This window comes from Salmo trutta, chromosome 19, assembly GCF_901001165.1.
Source record: "Salmo trutta chromosome 19, fSalTru1.1, whole genome shotgun sequence".
Classification (NCBI taxonomy): Eukaryota; Metazoa; Chordata; class Actinopteri; order Salmoniformes; family Salmonidae; genus Salmo; species Salmo trutta.
The window spans coordinates 35,407,680-35,422,788 of NC_042975.1; the positions used below are offsets into that span (position 1 = coordinate 35,407,680).

Sequence of the window (15,109 nt, forward strand, 5' to 3'; positions counted from 1 at the left end):
ACACAACACACTTCTGTAATAACATTTAATATTATGGTTAATGTGTTACTGCAGATTGGTATTCAACAGTGCCTCTTACTTTCGATAAGCAACATAACAGGAAAGGACAACTTCAACGTGGTTACATCAGATACAGCTAACATTTATCCCCAAAAACAAACAATGAAAAGATGATGGCCTTATCTCTGGTTTTTATTTAGGATCTTCTTGGAAGTTTGAGAGTTTCCTAGTAACAGTGCTGGAAACATCTCAAATGCCTGAAAATCCAGGCTGCAATCATAATAGTTAACGGGGAATAACAGTATTTTTCGATCACTCAACCCAGTGTCTCAAGACAAAAGGTTGAGATGAGACCTGGCACTGAAAACAAACAATTGTCAAAGCTGACTATTCAAATATTTTCATTTTGGCCAAAGTTCTGCACAACCATAAAATAAAACGTTATTCAATTGTAAAAAAAAATATATACATGTGTCGGTACACTGAAAAGAGCATAACCAGTAGAAAACATTGACTTAAAGCATCAACTCCAATTTAATCCTGCCATTATAGATAAACAAGCTCACTTCAGTTTGATTGAACATTTTGTACAACATTGATCTCACAGGAGTTTATCATAAAGACTTCATAGGTGTGGTAATGACTGGACAGCAAACAGTCTTAACTATCATTGGGGGATTGACTGACATGAGATAAAGTTATGATGACAGTACGTGATTGGAATTCAGCCTGCAAGTTTAAGGTGTATTCATTTAGTGAGCCATAACTCACGTGTGTGGATGTGGATCTGTCTGTTATAATGATTGTAGAGCACATTTGCGTCTTTAAGTGTGTGTGTGTGTGTGTGTGTGTGTGTGTGTGTGTGTGTGTGTGTGTATATATGTGTGTGTGTGTGTGTGTGTGTGTGTGTATATATGTGTGTGTGTGTGTGTGTAACACTTCTCTAATTGTCTGAGTCCATGTCACTGTCACCCCCGATGGACCTGAACTCTTCACTGTCCTCCTCATCCTCACTCAGCTGCACCTGGGAAAGCACACTGGGACCTCTCCTCCGAGCTGCCTCTTCATCTTCCTCCTCTTCCTCACTCATGCCATAGCCCTCTCCATTGCCCATGCTGGAGGTCTGGGTCTGACCCTCCGGCTCCTCATAGCTCCCATAACTATGGGGAAGGGGGAGAGAAAGAGAGGGATGGGTAAAGTATGGGTTAATAGGGCCCAAGAGCCAAACAACGTTGCAAATCCACCATGTACATAATGTCGGCCATGGTGGTTGACGGCTTCATGTTGTACCTGACATTACTGTCCTCCAGGTGGGTCTCATCCGGCACCTCTTCCCCGTATGACATCATGCTGTCGTCCTGCTCCAGGCCCATGCGGGCCGTCTCTTGGTGGGGTCTGGGAGGGAGCGGGGGACGCACTTCCACCTCTCTGTCTGAGTCGCTGCCACTCTCTGACAGGTGGATCGCTAGGGTGGGACAGGCCGGATACACCATTAGAACCTCATATCTCACATACAGTCTGTAGTGTCCTACAGATATCCCCAAATCATAGGATGTAGGTTTTAATTAACCTTGATGAACTTCTTAATGTCAATTTAATCTCTATTTATAATCTCACTCCATCCTATGACAATCTCCACCCTAGTGTGACTCACAGGAGAACGGGTTATCTCCCTCCTCTTCGCTGGCGTCATCCTCTCCGTCTGACATGAGCAGGTCCTGGTACAGCACGCTGGCCTGGGCTGGCCGACTGGAGCCTTCATCCTCTTCATAATCATCATCATTGTGGCCCTGCAGTCGTCTGCGGGGCGGCGGCAACAGCATCTCCTCTTCATCATCCTCATCCTCCAGGTCTCCCTCACCATCCTCAGCCTGGGGAACAGTCATCATCATCAAAAGGACAAGTTAGACTGATCTACAAACAGTCTCCAAATACGTAAACCCTCCCTTTCAAAATCCATCCACTCTAAACCCCATATTGTTTCTCCACCATCAGAGTCTTACAGGAGCTGGTGTCTTGGGCTTGCAGTCATACTCCTCCTCCTCGAAGCCTTCGATGTCTACGTCCGACTCCTCCTCTCCTAGTCTTCTATGACGACCCTGGAGACACACAGAGAAGTTAAGCAACACTGATAGAGACAGGAGGGATACTTCTGGGGAAAGACAGAGTGATGACTTGTGAAGCAATAGAGATGATGGCTGAAAAAGGATAATTGTCAGGGCAAACAGAACACTAGTATGACAAGCAGTCACAATTAGGAGCAGAAGTAACACACAAGCAAAACAGGCAGACACATGAACCAAATGAGTTATGGGGAGGAACCATCTTTGTTTTAGGAATAAAATGCACAAAGGGATCTTGGAATGGCTCCTAGCTAGGAGGAGCATGCACCAGTCAGGATCCACACTGTGGGAATGGAGAGGGAAGAACTGGAAGGGGACGACCAGGTGAATGTGCAAGGAGGAACGGGGGGATGGGAAGTGAGAGGGCGGTTAAAGGAGAGGTCATCCCTGGATGAGACAGACGCCGTTATACTCCTGGGGGAACTCTCCGTACCTTCCCTAACCCCCTCTTCTCTGGAACAGCCATAAGAGATGCCTTAACCTCAGAGAAGAGTCTGGTCTTTCTGTGCAGGCTCACAGAGGCACTGCTGTCAAACACATCGGCAGGCTGCCCACACCCACACCCCCCCCCCCCCCCACACACACACACACACACACACACACACACACACACACACAGGAAAGAGGGAGGAGAAATGATAACCACAGGGTAGGAAGGATAGCATAGAGATTAAGATATACAGAGGCTATAGAAACAGCAACTAAATTGCAGACAACAGTGCTAAAGAGGAACTACGAGGCAGAGAAAGACTAGAATGTGAAGAGGCTATGTAATAGACAGACTACAGCAGACAGAGGTTAAAAAATAGGTCCTTGGAGAGGAGTTGCATTCCCTAACTCTGGAGCATGTGAGGGTTGAGTTGAGGTATTTTATTTGGTGACTGTGGGTGATAGAGATGTAAGGGCCCATTGGTTGTATCTGGCTGGTTTTTGGCCCATACTTATGGGACAGGAACATTGCTACCTGTGATGTGTAGGTTCCAGGAGTCATGGGGTCCAGGCAATCCAGGTCTGCTGCATCCAGAGCTGCCTCTTTAGCTGTGGAGATGTCCTTCTCCAGCTGGGTCAGGTGCTCATCATACTGGGGAGATATCAAGCAACAATCAAATGATGCTTATTGGAGGATCATAAACATGATTCGTCATTTGACAAAGTATAAAGAGTTTCATTACACATCATAATGAAGCCATAAACATGATTCGTCATTTGACAAAGTATAAAGAGTTTCATTATGTCCCTCTCTCGCTGTTTCATACACACACCTCTGCCAGGGTCTGCTTGCACACGCTGACTATCTCCAGGGCCGTCTTGGTGTAAGGGCTGTCTGGTCCGTTGTACTTGACACTGTTGGTGTGGACCAGGCTGACGTCAAACAGGAACACATCCCGGTTCTGGTACTTGTGTTTGGATATGTTCTGTTGGACCACAGCACACAGAGAGACTTTTAAATAACATAAATGATTATATTGCATATATTACCATCTACCACATTCTGTAATATATTCTGTATATTACATATACACTGAGTGTACAAAACATTAAGAACACCTTCCTAATATTGATTTGCACCCCCCCCTTTTGACCTTAGAACAGCTTCAGAACAGGGATGCTGGGCCTATGTTGATTCTTCCCACAGTTCTGTCAAGTTGGCTGGATGTCCTTTGGGTGGTGGACCATTCTTGACACACACAGGGAACTGTTGAGCGTGAAAAACCCAGCAGCGTTGCAGTTCTTGACACAAACCAGTGCACCTGGCACCTACTACCATACCCTGTTCAAAGGCACTTCAATCTTTTGTCTTGCCCATTCACCCTCTGAATGGAACACACACACAATCCTGTCTCAATTGTCTCAAGGCTTAAAAATAATTATTTAACCTGTCTCCTCCCCTTCATCTACACTGATTGAAGTGGATTTAACAAGTGACATCACTAAGGGATCATGGCTTTCACCTGGATTCACCTGGTGAGTCTGTCATGGACAGAGCAGGTGTTCTTAATGTTTTGTATATTCAGTGTATAATCATCTACGTCATATAGGTTTGATCCATCTTGGCATGGAAGGATCCAAAAGGTGTCTTTGTTGTGGTTTTCCTCAAAGCTGGCACTGAAGTCCACTTCCCCTAACTAACTCACCTTGCGGACATTCTCCAGGTCCATGGGTTGGACTATCACTTTGTAGTAATCTGGAACAAACTTCTTGTTGACTGGATGGTGGAACGGCCAAGACTGAAGAGGGGATAGAGACAGAGAAAGGACAGTTATAACATCATCCAACTGAGTGCTTGATTGAAGTTTTGCCACAATTGTCAATATTTTAATACATTAAAAATATATATTTTATTGTCACATTCACCGGATAGGTGCAGTGAAATGTGTTTTTACAGGGTCAGCCATGGTAGTACAGCACCCCTAAAGCAAATTAGCGTTAAGTGCCTTGCTCAAGGGCACATCTACATATTTGTCAACTTGTTGGCTCGGGTATTCGAACCAGCGACCTTTTGGTTTCTGGCCCAACGCTCTAACCGCTAGGCATTTGTTTAGGGCAAAGAAAAGACTGCCCAGTAAAATGACTTAGACACAGAGAAAATACTAATAGCAGATATTCTCTCAGTGACATCTGAAGCGTCCGAAAGAAAGTAGTAACCCTGATGACGGGTGGTCCACTCACGTCAGGCACGGCCATCATCTTCTGAGTGACGATGTTGTCCAGGATGAAGGAGAAGGCTACCTGGTCGTCATCGTCCAGCAGGGGGTTGATGGCTTTCTCCAGTCTCACCAGCCTGTCTTCCTTCTGCACAGGACAAAGGAATTTACCCCTTTAATAATAAACAAGTACTATTATTGAAGGCCACTTCCATTGTCTTCCACGAGTTGCTGAACATTTGCCTCCTCCTTCTGCAAACAGAGCAGCAGACTTTGGGCGGTGTCCAAAATGGCACCCATCCAGGAATCCATCAGCGTTCACACGTACCTCTTTCAGTTTCTCATCACAAAGGTCCAGCATTGTCTGCGCCACCTGGGTTATTGGATGTTTGGCACCTGAATACACAAAAACAATTACAGTCTCAATAAGTTACATAACCGTCGCACAGAGTCCAATATTACAGTCATTCTCTAAGGCTTCAAGTGGTTTAAAGTTGTACCATTGTATGTGGCGCTGTTCTTGATGATGAGCTCCACGTTCTCTCTGAACTCCTCCCGGGAGGGGTACACGCGCTTGCGCACATTCTCCCGTAGCGTCTGCAGATCCATGGGACGAGGGATGACCTTATAGTAGTCTTTCACCACCTTGGCATTGACCGGCGTGTGGAAGGGGTACGTCTGTTACAAGGTAAAGACAACACAATTGTGTGTGAGTGAGTGAGTGAGTGAGTGAGTGAGAGAGAGAGACTATAAAATGGTCAGAGGAATATAGGCAGTCTGTCTGTCTGTAAGCAGTGAATTGTGTGAATGTGTGTGTATCTTACATTAGGGTGATCCCGCATGTCGTTAATGACGCTCTCCAGGACTGAGGACAGGGTGACCATGGGGTCAGTGCGTCGGCGGTGGATGGATTTGTGGGGCCTCTGTGAGAGGACGACAAGTAACAACAAAACAACAATCACAGTGTTAAAGATTTTCTAGACCATGCTTGAACTGAATAGTCATATACAACAACAGTCAATATAATGACAACTAGGCTCACATTGAGGTAGTCACAGTGTACAGTGGTCCCCACACGTCTCTTCTTCTTGGGGGGAAGATGCTGTTTGGGGAACTTCAGAACCAGGGACTTCCTGCGCACCTCATCAGCACTGGAAGAGGAGACAACACGGTCCTTTACACAGCAGCACAACATGATATATCACAAACTTTAGCTACATTTCCATCCAATTTGTGACAGATTTCCATGTGAATACTCAAAAATCTTCATAAAACAATATGCACATTTTCCCACCAGAGATGCGTTTCCATCAAACTGACTTTTTGCGGATAAAAGGCTGTGTGTGATGACGTAGTTCACAAAGAGCCGGGTGGCCCTATACGTTCACTACGCAAGTTGAGTAGGGCCCCGCAAATTACGCAAGGGCCCGCCTCCCCCTCGTGTCAAAGCAGGTGTCAATGTTTACAACTTGGATGAGAGGATGAAGCAGAACTATCCTTCTGGTCACGAAGAGAGAGAAACAAAACACAGAGTGAATTGCGGGAACAGCGATCAGGTAAACATGTGTTCTCTCCTCTCCAAGTTTGATGTCAGCAAATAACAGTAACGTTAAGTTGATGTGCTAGCTTGCAGTGCATCTCCCTCTAGTCTGTCTGTCTTGCTAACCTAGCTGGGCAGTGCATCTCTTGGTCTGTCAGTGTCTTGCTAACCTAGCTGGGCAGTGCATCTCTTGGTCTGTCAGTGTCTTGCTAACCTAGCTGGGCAGTGCATCTCTTGGTCTGTCAGTGTCTTGCTTGCTTGCCAGCCACTTCCAAGGCTGTGTTCTGTGACTTTGTGCCTGACAAAAGTGAGAGTGAAATACAACTATTTATTACGTTTGATAAATGCCAACGGGAAACGGTGTTTATAAACTGCAGTTCGGAAAAGATAACTGTGTCACGCGTCAACATGCGTTCATATGCGCGTGCACGAAATGAAACTCACGCTTTCCAGCAGCAACCTCTGTGAGGGCCAGTCCAGACAAGATATGGGCGTGATGGCACTCCTCATAGGCACACATCATTTTAAAACAAGACAATGATTATCTAGTCTCTCAATCAAGGTTTAGTTACAACTCTGGACTAATGCAAGAAGAAAAGCAATGGATTGATCTTGACTATTGATTTATATATTGAATTTAAAATGTTGATTAGCTAGGTATACTGGGCAATATGGATTCACAATATGGATCTCAGTAAATAATAACCATCAAGTATTCAGCCAAGCCAGAGTATAAAAAGTATTTTATATTTGAAAATGTATAAAAGGAAATCTGGGGGAGCCAGTTTGAATGGGCCTGATGCAGCTGATAAAATGAATGATAGTATTGTAATCTATAATTTACAGGTGCTATGCTTAAGTTTGTCAGTAGAGGGGATGCTGGATCATCAGCCAGTACAAGCACAGACTCAGTTGATCCACATCCAGCCTCAGACACAGTACAGCTGGCTTCAGCAAATACTAACACAGATCTAGTACTGGCAGCTTCAGCAAGTACTAACGCAGACCCAGTACAGCTGGCTTCAGCAAATACTAACACAGACCCAGTACAGCTGGCTTCAGCAAATACTAACACAGACCCAGTACAGCTGGCTTCAGCAAGTACTAACACAGACCCAGTACAGCTGGCTTCAGCAAGTACTAACACAGACCCAGTACAGCTGGCTTCAGCAAGTACTAACACAGACCCAGTACAGCTGGCTTCAGCAAGTACTAACACAGACCCAGTACAGCTGGCTTCAGCAAGTACTAACACAGACCCAGTACAGCTGGCTTCAGCAAATACTAACACAGACCCAGTACAGCTGGCTTCAGCAAGTACTAACACAGACCCGGTACAGCTGGCTTCAGCAAATATTAACACAGACCCAGTACAGCTGGCTTCAGCAAATACTAACACAGACCCAACACAGAAAGTACTAACACAGACCCAGGTGAAGTACAGGCAGCCTCAGCCAGTACTAGCAGCTCAGACCCTAATAGAACCAAATGACCCAGCAGATTGGCCCCCAGGCTTAACAGAATTTATGAGGACTGAGTTAGTGCGCAGAGGTCCATTCAAACCAGGACTGGATTTTTCTTACCCTAAAGACAAGTCTAAGAAGAGGTTTCCATTCAGGCTTATTACAGAGACAACTGTCAATTGGGGAAAAGATTACCAGGAGCTGGCTTTCATACTCAATCAAAAACAACGCTGTGTATTGTTTTTGCTGTAAACTCTTTTTTACAAAAGACCACAAAATAATAAAGGAAGGTATGAATGACTGGTCAAACATCATCGCCATTCTGAAACACCATGAGGGTAGTCCTGAACACACAAACAATATGATTAAGAAGCTAGAACTTCATCAAATCAAACTTTATTTGTCACATGCGTCGAATACAACAAGTATAGACTTTGCGGTGAAATGCTTACTTACAAGCCCTTAATCAACAGCGCAATTCAAGATGTCGGGGACAGACTCTTGACCAGATACAAATGACAATTTTGGAGGCTGAAAGAAAGAGATGGCGGGATGTCCTTACACGTTTAATATCACCTAGTCTCTGACTCAAAGAAACCTAGCATCAGACAAACTCTTCTAACCCGATAATGGAAACTTCTTAAAAGAGGTTGAATTACTGGCAAAATCATGTCAGCAAAATTAAAGATGGCGAGACACATGCTCATTACCTTGGGAAGCGCACACAGAATGAGCTGATACAGATTGTGAGTGACAAGATTCTAGAAGCAATAGTGACTCAAGGAAGAGACTCAAAGTACTTCCCCATTATCTTGGACTGTACACATGACATTAGTCACCAGGAGCAATTGTCCATTATTCTGAGAAGCGTGGCTTTAAAGGGAAAGCCAGAGATCAAAGATCACTTCCTCAGCTTTGTAAATGTTGAGGTTACAACAGGCTTGAATCTGTCCACTGTCATCTTAGATGAGCTGAAGATTCCATTTGAAGATTGCAGAGGGCAAGCTTATGATAATAGGGCCAACATGAAGGGCAAGCACCAAGGAGTAAAGCCAGACTGCTCAAAAAACATCCCAGAGTCGTGTATGTCCCATGTGGAGCAGATACTCTAAACCAGATGCTGCCAAATCTTCAAAAGATGCAGTTGTTTTTTTGGGGGCATGTGCAAAAGCTCTTCCCCTTCTTTTCAGCTGGCACACAAACATGGAGTGTTTTGAAGAAACACGTGAACATAACTGTGAAGTCATGGAGTGACAAGATGGAAGAGTAGGCTCCAAAGTGTTCATGAAATCAGGTATCAGGCTTCTGCCGTTCGGGAGGCATTACTGGAAGCCAGACAGACGATCAACAATCCTGTGTCCAAAGTGGAGGCACAAGCGCTTGCAGAGGAAGTTGGATCCTACCGCTTCTTGATTTACTGTGTCGTTTGGTGTAAGATACAGACAATGACAAACAAGGTGAACAAGCTCCTCCAATCCGCCTCAATGCAGTTGGATATTGCAGTGAATTTAATCTCAAATGCAAAGGCCTTCCTCACTACATACAGGGAAACTGGATTCTCTGAGGCCCAGACAACAGCCAAAAGCATTTGTGAAGAAATTAATGTGGAGGCTGTTCTGAAAGAGAAGAGACAGAGAAACAGCAAGAGGCATTTTAGCCATGAGGCTCCTGATGAACCAGTGACTGATGCACTGAAAAACCTTGAAGTCAACTACTTCAACATTGTGGTCGACTGCTGAGACATCCATGGATGAGAGATTTGAAACACTCAACCAGGTGAAAACCAAATATGGAGTGCTGCTGAACTTCAGCACTGCCTCTCAGATGTCCAGTGAATCTTTAAAGGCTCACTGCATGGAAGTTGAAAACACTAACCGTCAGAGATGACTGTGACATCAGTGGAATGGATCTGGCACACGACATTCAGAATTGACCTGATCTGCCTGTGAGCTGCTTTCCTTTCTCTGTGAGAAAAACCTGGAAGAACTTTATCCTAACCTTTGGATAGCCCTAAGAATTGCAGTCACCCTACCAGTAACATTAGCATCGGCAGAGACGAGCTTTTCAAAATGAAAGTCATCAAAAGCTACCGGAGGTCTTCCATGTGACAGGAACGTTTGAGTGGTCTGGCCACCATGAGCAGAAATCATGACGTGGGGAAACATATGTCCTATGATGACATCATTGATGATTGTTCCTCAAGAAAGTGCCGAAGAAGAATATTTTTATGGTAATATGTTAATTCAAACACTCAAATGTTACACACTTAGTAACATTTAAGATTGTATGGCAGAAGTGCATTTGTGTAAATGACTGCTTAACTATGTGTGACATACTTTCTCAATTTCTTCCAGACAGTCCAGACAGACTGGTGTCCATGCTGATGCTGAAAATGCCCAGGCTGTAGAGGGAACCAAAGCTAATCACACAGGTAGGTTTTATTGGACTATTTTAAGACATATAGCTGCAGCCATAGCCTATAGGCTTGTGTTTACATTGTCTATACAAAGCTAATTGTATAATATTGTGAGGACTGGACTAATTACCAGGCAGCAGAGCCAAAGCTCAGTGTTATATTTTATTATTTTCCAAATGTTATATTTTCTACAATTTCTTATTTATGTTAATTCCCTTATCTTAAGATTCTATAGAAAATACTCCATTCAATAAATATTGTTTGTATTGGTCTACTTATTCTTAGACCGACAGACGGAGCAAACTGTTTTAGAGGAGGGAGCACTGGGGTGTCAGGTGTGACTGTGTGGCAGTGGTAAATGGTTTACATGGTAGGAGGGCCCCTTAGCAGCATTTTGCTTAGGGCCCCAGGGAGGTCAGGACCGGCTCTGAGTGCACATACAAATAACTGCCATTAAATTCCAATGTACTGAATGAAGAACACAAGTTAAATGGGCTTCCATCGCATTTTCAACTCTTCTGGTTGTCACAAAAACGTTTGGTTCTATAGAAAATGTGCCTTCCTTGGTCATGGCACCTGATCTCTAGCCAACGGCTTACAGATACAGTGCGGGTAGGCTACCTACATTATGAGATTATTATGGATAAGAGCGATTTTATTTGTATTTGTCAAACAGCAGCCAAGCATCGACCATCATCTCACCAGAATAAGACCCTCTCATTGGAAAGGAGCATTAATCTCATCACCATGCACTTTCATCATCATTTATTTCATCTGTAGCCTAATAAACTGCATGTTTTCCTGAGTCCTAGTGGGAGGACCACACAAGATATCATCCACCGCCTGACTCGAGGTTTACTTCTGTATTTACATTTTTTTATTTTATTGAACCTTTATTTAACTAGGCAAGTCATGATGGTATGATGGTTATTATATAAATACTTGCGCATATTTGGCGTTTTCACCACCATTTCTCGTATAATTCATTTTATAGACACAAAAAGATCCATGTTGAATGAACAAATTGTCTGTCAGCATTTATAAAATTGTACCGGCATTTCATGTTCCATCAGCCCGGTTGTGACTTTTTTAATGTGACAGGTAATTAATCCACATGAAATGGTTGGATGGAAACGTGGTCATTTAGACAGACGTACAGAGCATAATGGACAGATCTACAGAAGCTCAGTTAGCTGTTCAATAGCTTTTGGTGCTTCGAAGCTGGCATTACCGACTCAGTAAAAGAGTAAATATAGTAAAAAGGACTTTGGTCACTCTAGTAACATGGAAATATTTCAGTTTAAGTTTCCTTTTCTCCTGAATGTCTAGCCTGTGTGTGTTTGTACCTCTCGATAAGCTGCTTGCCGAGGACGATCTTGGTTCCCTCCACCTTGATGAGTTCTTCGTTGTCGTTGTGGATGACAGTCTTCTCCAGCTCCTCCTCTTGCTCCTCTGTCATGGCAACCGGGTTGGAGGGCGGGGCGTTGGTCTGGTAGTATAGCGGGCAGAACTTGTTGGTTCGCATGTGCCCAATGGCACCGCAAGCGCCGCACTTCAGCTAGGGCAGGGGAGGAAGAAAAAGAGATGTAGTTAACAATCAGACAAACACCCTATATAGGAATGGAAACTGCAACTCATTGCATTACATGGCACAATAACTGCCACATCACATGCAAACACTACATTATCATGCTTATTATAAGCAATATAATATATTGCTACTAAAGGAAAGTGTGAAAACAGTGAGGAAGGTTAATCTTGAATTGAATGATCCTATTTTAGAAACAGAGCAGGTCAACAGGAAAACAGACAGTAGGTTATGGAAAAGCAGGGGAGGATAGTCTTGGAGTTGAATCATTATGGGCTGGCAAGCTTACTTTTACCTTGAGGTCTGGCCTCTCCTTGACCTTCTTGGCCTTCTTCTCCGGGGGGCCCTTGAACCGGTCCTTCTCCTGGTTCCTCTTCAGCCTCCTCAGCTGTTCCTGGATCCTCCTCCGCTCCTTCCTCATCTCCTCTCTGTGTTGCTCGTCAAACACAGCAAACTTTCTTCTGTGGAGGCAGACAGAGACAGGTTGGACACACACACACTTGGCACAGACACACAGACCACATGCGCAGACACACAGACCTCATGCGCACACAAACACACACACACACACTACACAGACGGACTCACATGAACTCATCATCCTTGGTGGTTCTGATCCTGGTGTAGGCGTCTATGACGGAGGGTTTGCGGACCGTCTCACAGCGGACATACTCCTTGCCATCTTCGTCCCTGAAGGTGCGGTAGATTTTGAGGCGCCGTCCCGTAGCGGACGAGTTCAGGCTGGTGACCGAGGACGTGTCGTCATCTTTATGGGAGCCTGTGGACAAGGCACTGGCTGCAGGGACACGCAGAGAGAGAGATAAGTTACACACACACACACACACACACACACACACACACACACACACACACACACAGGGTTTCCGTTAGCCGGCAATTGCCGGCTTTTGACCCTCCCTCCCCCCCCAAAATTAAAAGCCGATAAATAAAACTGTTTCCAGCCAAAATGACAGGGAGAAGAAAGAAAAAAAATCGCATGGCAAAATAATGTTTTTTATTCATTGATGGAAATACATTTGACCGTCATGCTTATAGGGTCTACAGATTCATTTGCATAATTTTGTGGAATTAAATTGGCCTGTGTGTATTTTTGTTGGTCATCATGCATCTTATTTATCTAACACAACTATCACACGTGCACATTTTAAGCTGGATTTCACCTGCAGCTCCTCAGCTGGTTGCTGCTGGAGTAAAACCTGATTTTATCAGCCCATTCATTGTGCAACAATTCTAAACGCAATTGTGTGTTAAAAAAAAAACGTTTTGGTGCACGATAAAGAGAGCTACTATTTTTATTTCTCAACTGGTAATTAAAGCGCGCCTCTCATTCGCCATTCAAGTGCAGGCAACAGGCTATCAGCCCGTCACCCACCCCTTTACAATGTAAGCTGGAGGCAGTATGCATTTTGAAAGCATACTTAATTGTTTGAAACTGGAATGTTATATTTCATATTATGAGGCATATCTTACCTTGCTACAAAGTAGCCTATAGGCAAAATCCGACCATGGAAACGTGGAGGCAATTATTTTATAAAGACTTCCTAGGCGGCGCGTGATCATACACTGTGATCCATCTACAATGATACAAGAAATTTGTGCATTGAACTTATTTCCTACAGTCCAACGCAGCAGTAGGCCTATAGCTCTTTCACACTGAGGATTGGTGACTATCGAGGGGGAGATTGTTGGAAAGATTTTTCAAATAGCTTACTGTGAGGAACTAATACTTTTAATATACACTGAGTGTACAAAACATTAAGGACATTTCCTCTTTCCATGACATAAACTGACCAGGAATCCAGGTGAAAGCCTTGATTGTGTATGTGCGCCATTTAGAGGGTGAATGGGCAAGACAAAATATTTCAGTTCCTTTGAATGGGGTACGGTACAGCGGCGGTCGGTGCCGTTGAAGATGAGGGAGGATGATATATTTTTATGAGCATGGCCTTATTTCTATTACAGTACATTGGATGACTCTCATTCATATTCATTCACCCAGCTCAATGTGACATTGATAGGTTTAGGCTACTACATGATACTCAAATCTTCCCTATACCCATCATGAGGTTGCTACAACCTAGCCTATGAATGACAGTTTACAAAGGTAGGTGCACAGCTCGAGAAAAATTTGAGTAATCAAGGTGACAGACACTGACACAATCCATACAGCCTTGCAGAATCCATACCGCCTTACACCCTAGCTGATCTAGGGTGTAATCATTACACCAAAAGTTGCAAACGAGAGTTTCTATTGGACAAATTCAGGTATGAATATCCGTTTTGTTCCGTTTGCTTCCTTAAGAAACGTTTTCAACAGAATCGTCCGTTCCCTTTATTAGCAACCACATACAAACAGCACGATCCCTTTGATCATTGGATAATTCCTTCTCACATCTACACGCTCTCCTCCTCTCACCTTTTTCCTTCGCTTGTGGACTTCAGTGTGACCAGGCGAAAAAACCTTTCTAAGCCAATCCCTCATATCATAACCGCTAACCACTATACACAGCCTACATCATTGTCACCATATTAGCTAACGTCAAGTAAACATAGCTACTAGGATTAACACCTTAGTAAACCCGCTACAATCATGCAGTACAGTGTACAGTTAGCAAGCAGTTATACCGGTGGGCCCCGGTGGGAATAAATTCACAAAACCAAAAGTACTAGTGAAGAGTTCTAGTGTTAGATAGCTATAGCCAGCTAGGTAAGATAGCATCCCTCTCCGTTTGAGCCGGGTGTTTGAGTAGGCTAAACTATTTAGCTGCATTCGCTAGCTAAGTGAAAAAAATATAGAATATAGCCAGCTCTCTCTCTCCCTTTCTCTTGCTTCTCCTTCATTTTTCAATAAATTAATTTGTTCAAAACTGTTCAACTGTCTTTAAGTCAACTACTCACCACATGTAATAATCCTCCTCCTCATAAGCTAGTTGTAGGTTATGTTTTCAGTTCTAGATTCATTCTCTGATCCTTTGATTGGGTGGACAACATGTCAGTTCATGCTGCAAGAGCGCTGATCGGTCGGAGGACGTCCTCCGGAAGTTGTCATAATTACTGTGTAAGCCTATGGAAGGGGGTGAGAACCACGAACCCCCCAGGTTTTGTATTTACATTTAAAAGTGAGGAGGAGGATTATTTAAGATACTGTTTGAAGAGGTAGGGTTTCAGATGTTTTTGGAAGATGGGCAGGGACTCTGCTGTCCTAGCTTCAGGGGGAAGCTGGTTCCACCATTGGGATGGCAGGACAGAGAAGAGCTTGGACTGGGCTGAGCGGGAGCTGCCCTCCCTTAGGGGTGGGAGGCCCAAGAGACCT

General features: G+C 44.1%; 1 protein-coding gene across 7 annotated transcripts in view; it reads right to left on the minus strand.

Moving 5' to 3' along the window:
• Positions 1-14: 14 nt before the first annotated feature.
• Positions 15-15,109, minus strand: part of LOC115154445 (transcription initiation factor TFIID subunit 1) — a 53,400-nt gene continuing 38,305 nt past the window's right edge. For 5 of the 7 annotated variants that reach the window (XM_029700663.1, XM_029700664.1, XM_029700661.1 and 2 more), the window contains 15 exons: positions 12,364-12,571; positions 12,065-12,236; positions 11,534-11,745; positions 5,811-5,919; positions 5,593-5,691; positions 5,269-5,446; positions 5,097-5,164; positions 4,794-4,916; positions 4,259-4,351; positions 3,386-3,538; positions 3,088-3,204; positions 2,004-2,099; positions 1,655-1,871; positions 1,291-1,465; positions 15-1,160 (listed from right to left, as the gene is read on the minus strand). In XM_029700663.1, the coding sequence (XP_029556523.1) occupies positions 944-1,160; positions 1,291-1,465; positions 1,655-1,871; positions 2,004-2,099; positions 3,088-3,204; positions 3,386-3,538; positions 4,259-4,351; positions 4,794-4,916; positions 5,097-5,164; positions 5,269-5,446; positions 5,593-5,691; positions 5,811-5,919; positions 11,534-11,745; positions 12,065-12,236; positions 12,364-12,571 (2,237 nt within the window). In that variant the 3' untranslated portion in view covers positions 15-943. The remainder of the gene's footprint in view (positions 1,161-1,290; positions 1,466-1,654; positions 1,872-2,003; positions 2,100-3,087; positions 3,205-3,385; positions 3,539-4,258; positions 4,352-4,793; positions 4,917-5,096; positions 5,165-5,268; positions 5,447-5,592; positions 5,692-5,810; positions 5,920-11,533; positions 11,746-12,064; positions 12,237-12,363; positions 12,572-15,109) is intronic. The other 2 variants (XM_029700667.1, XM_029700662.1) reach the window with 2 other exon arrangements.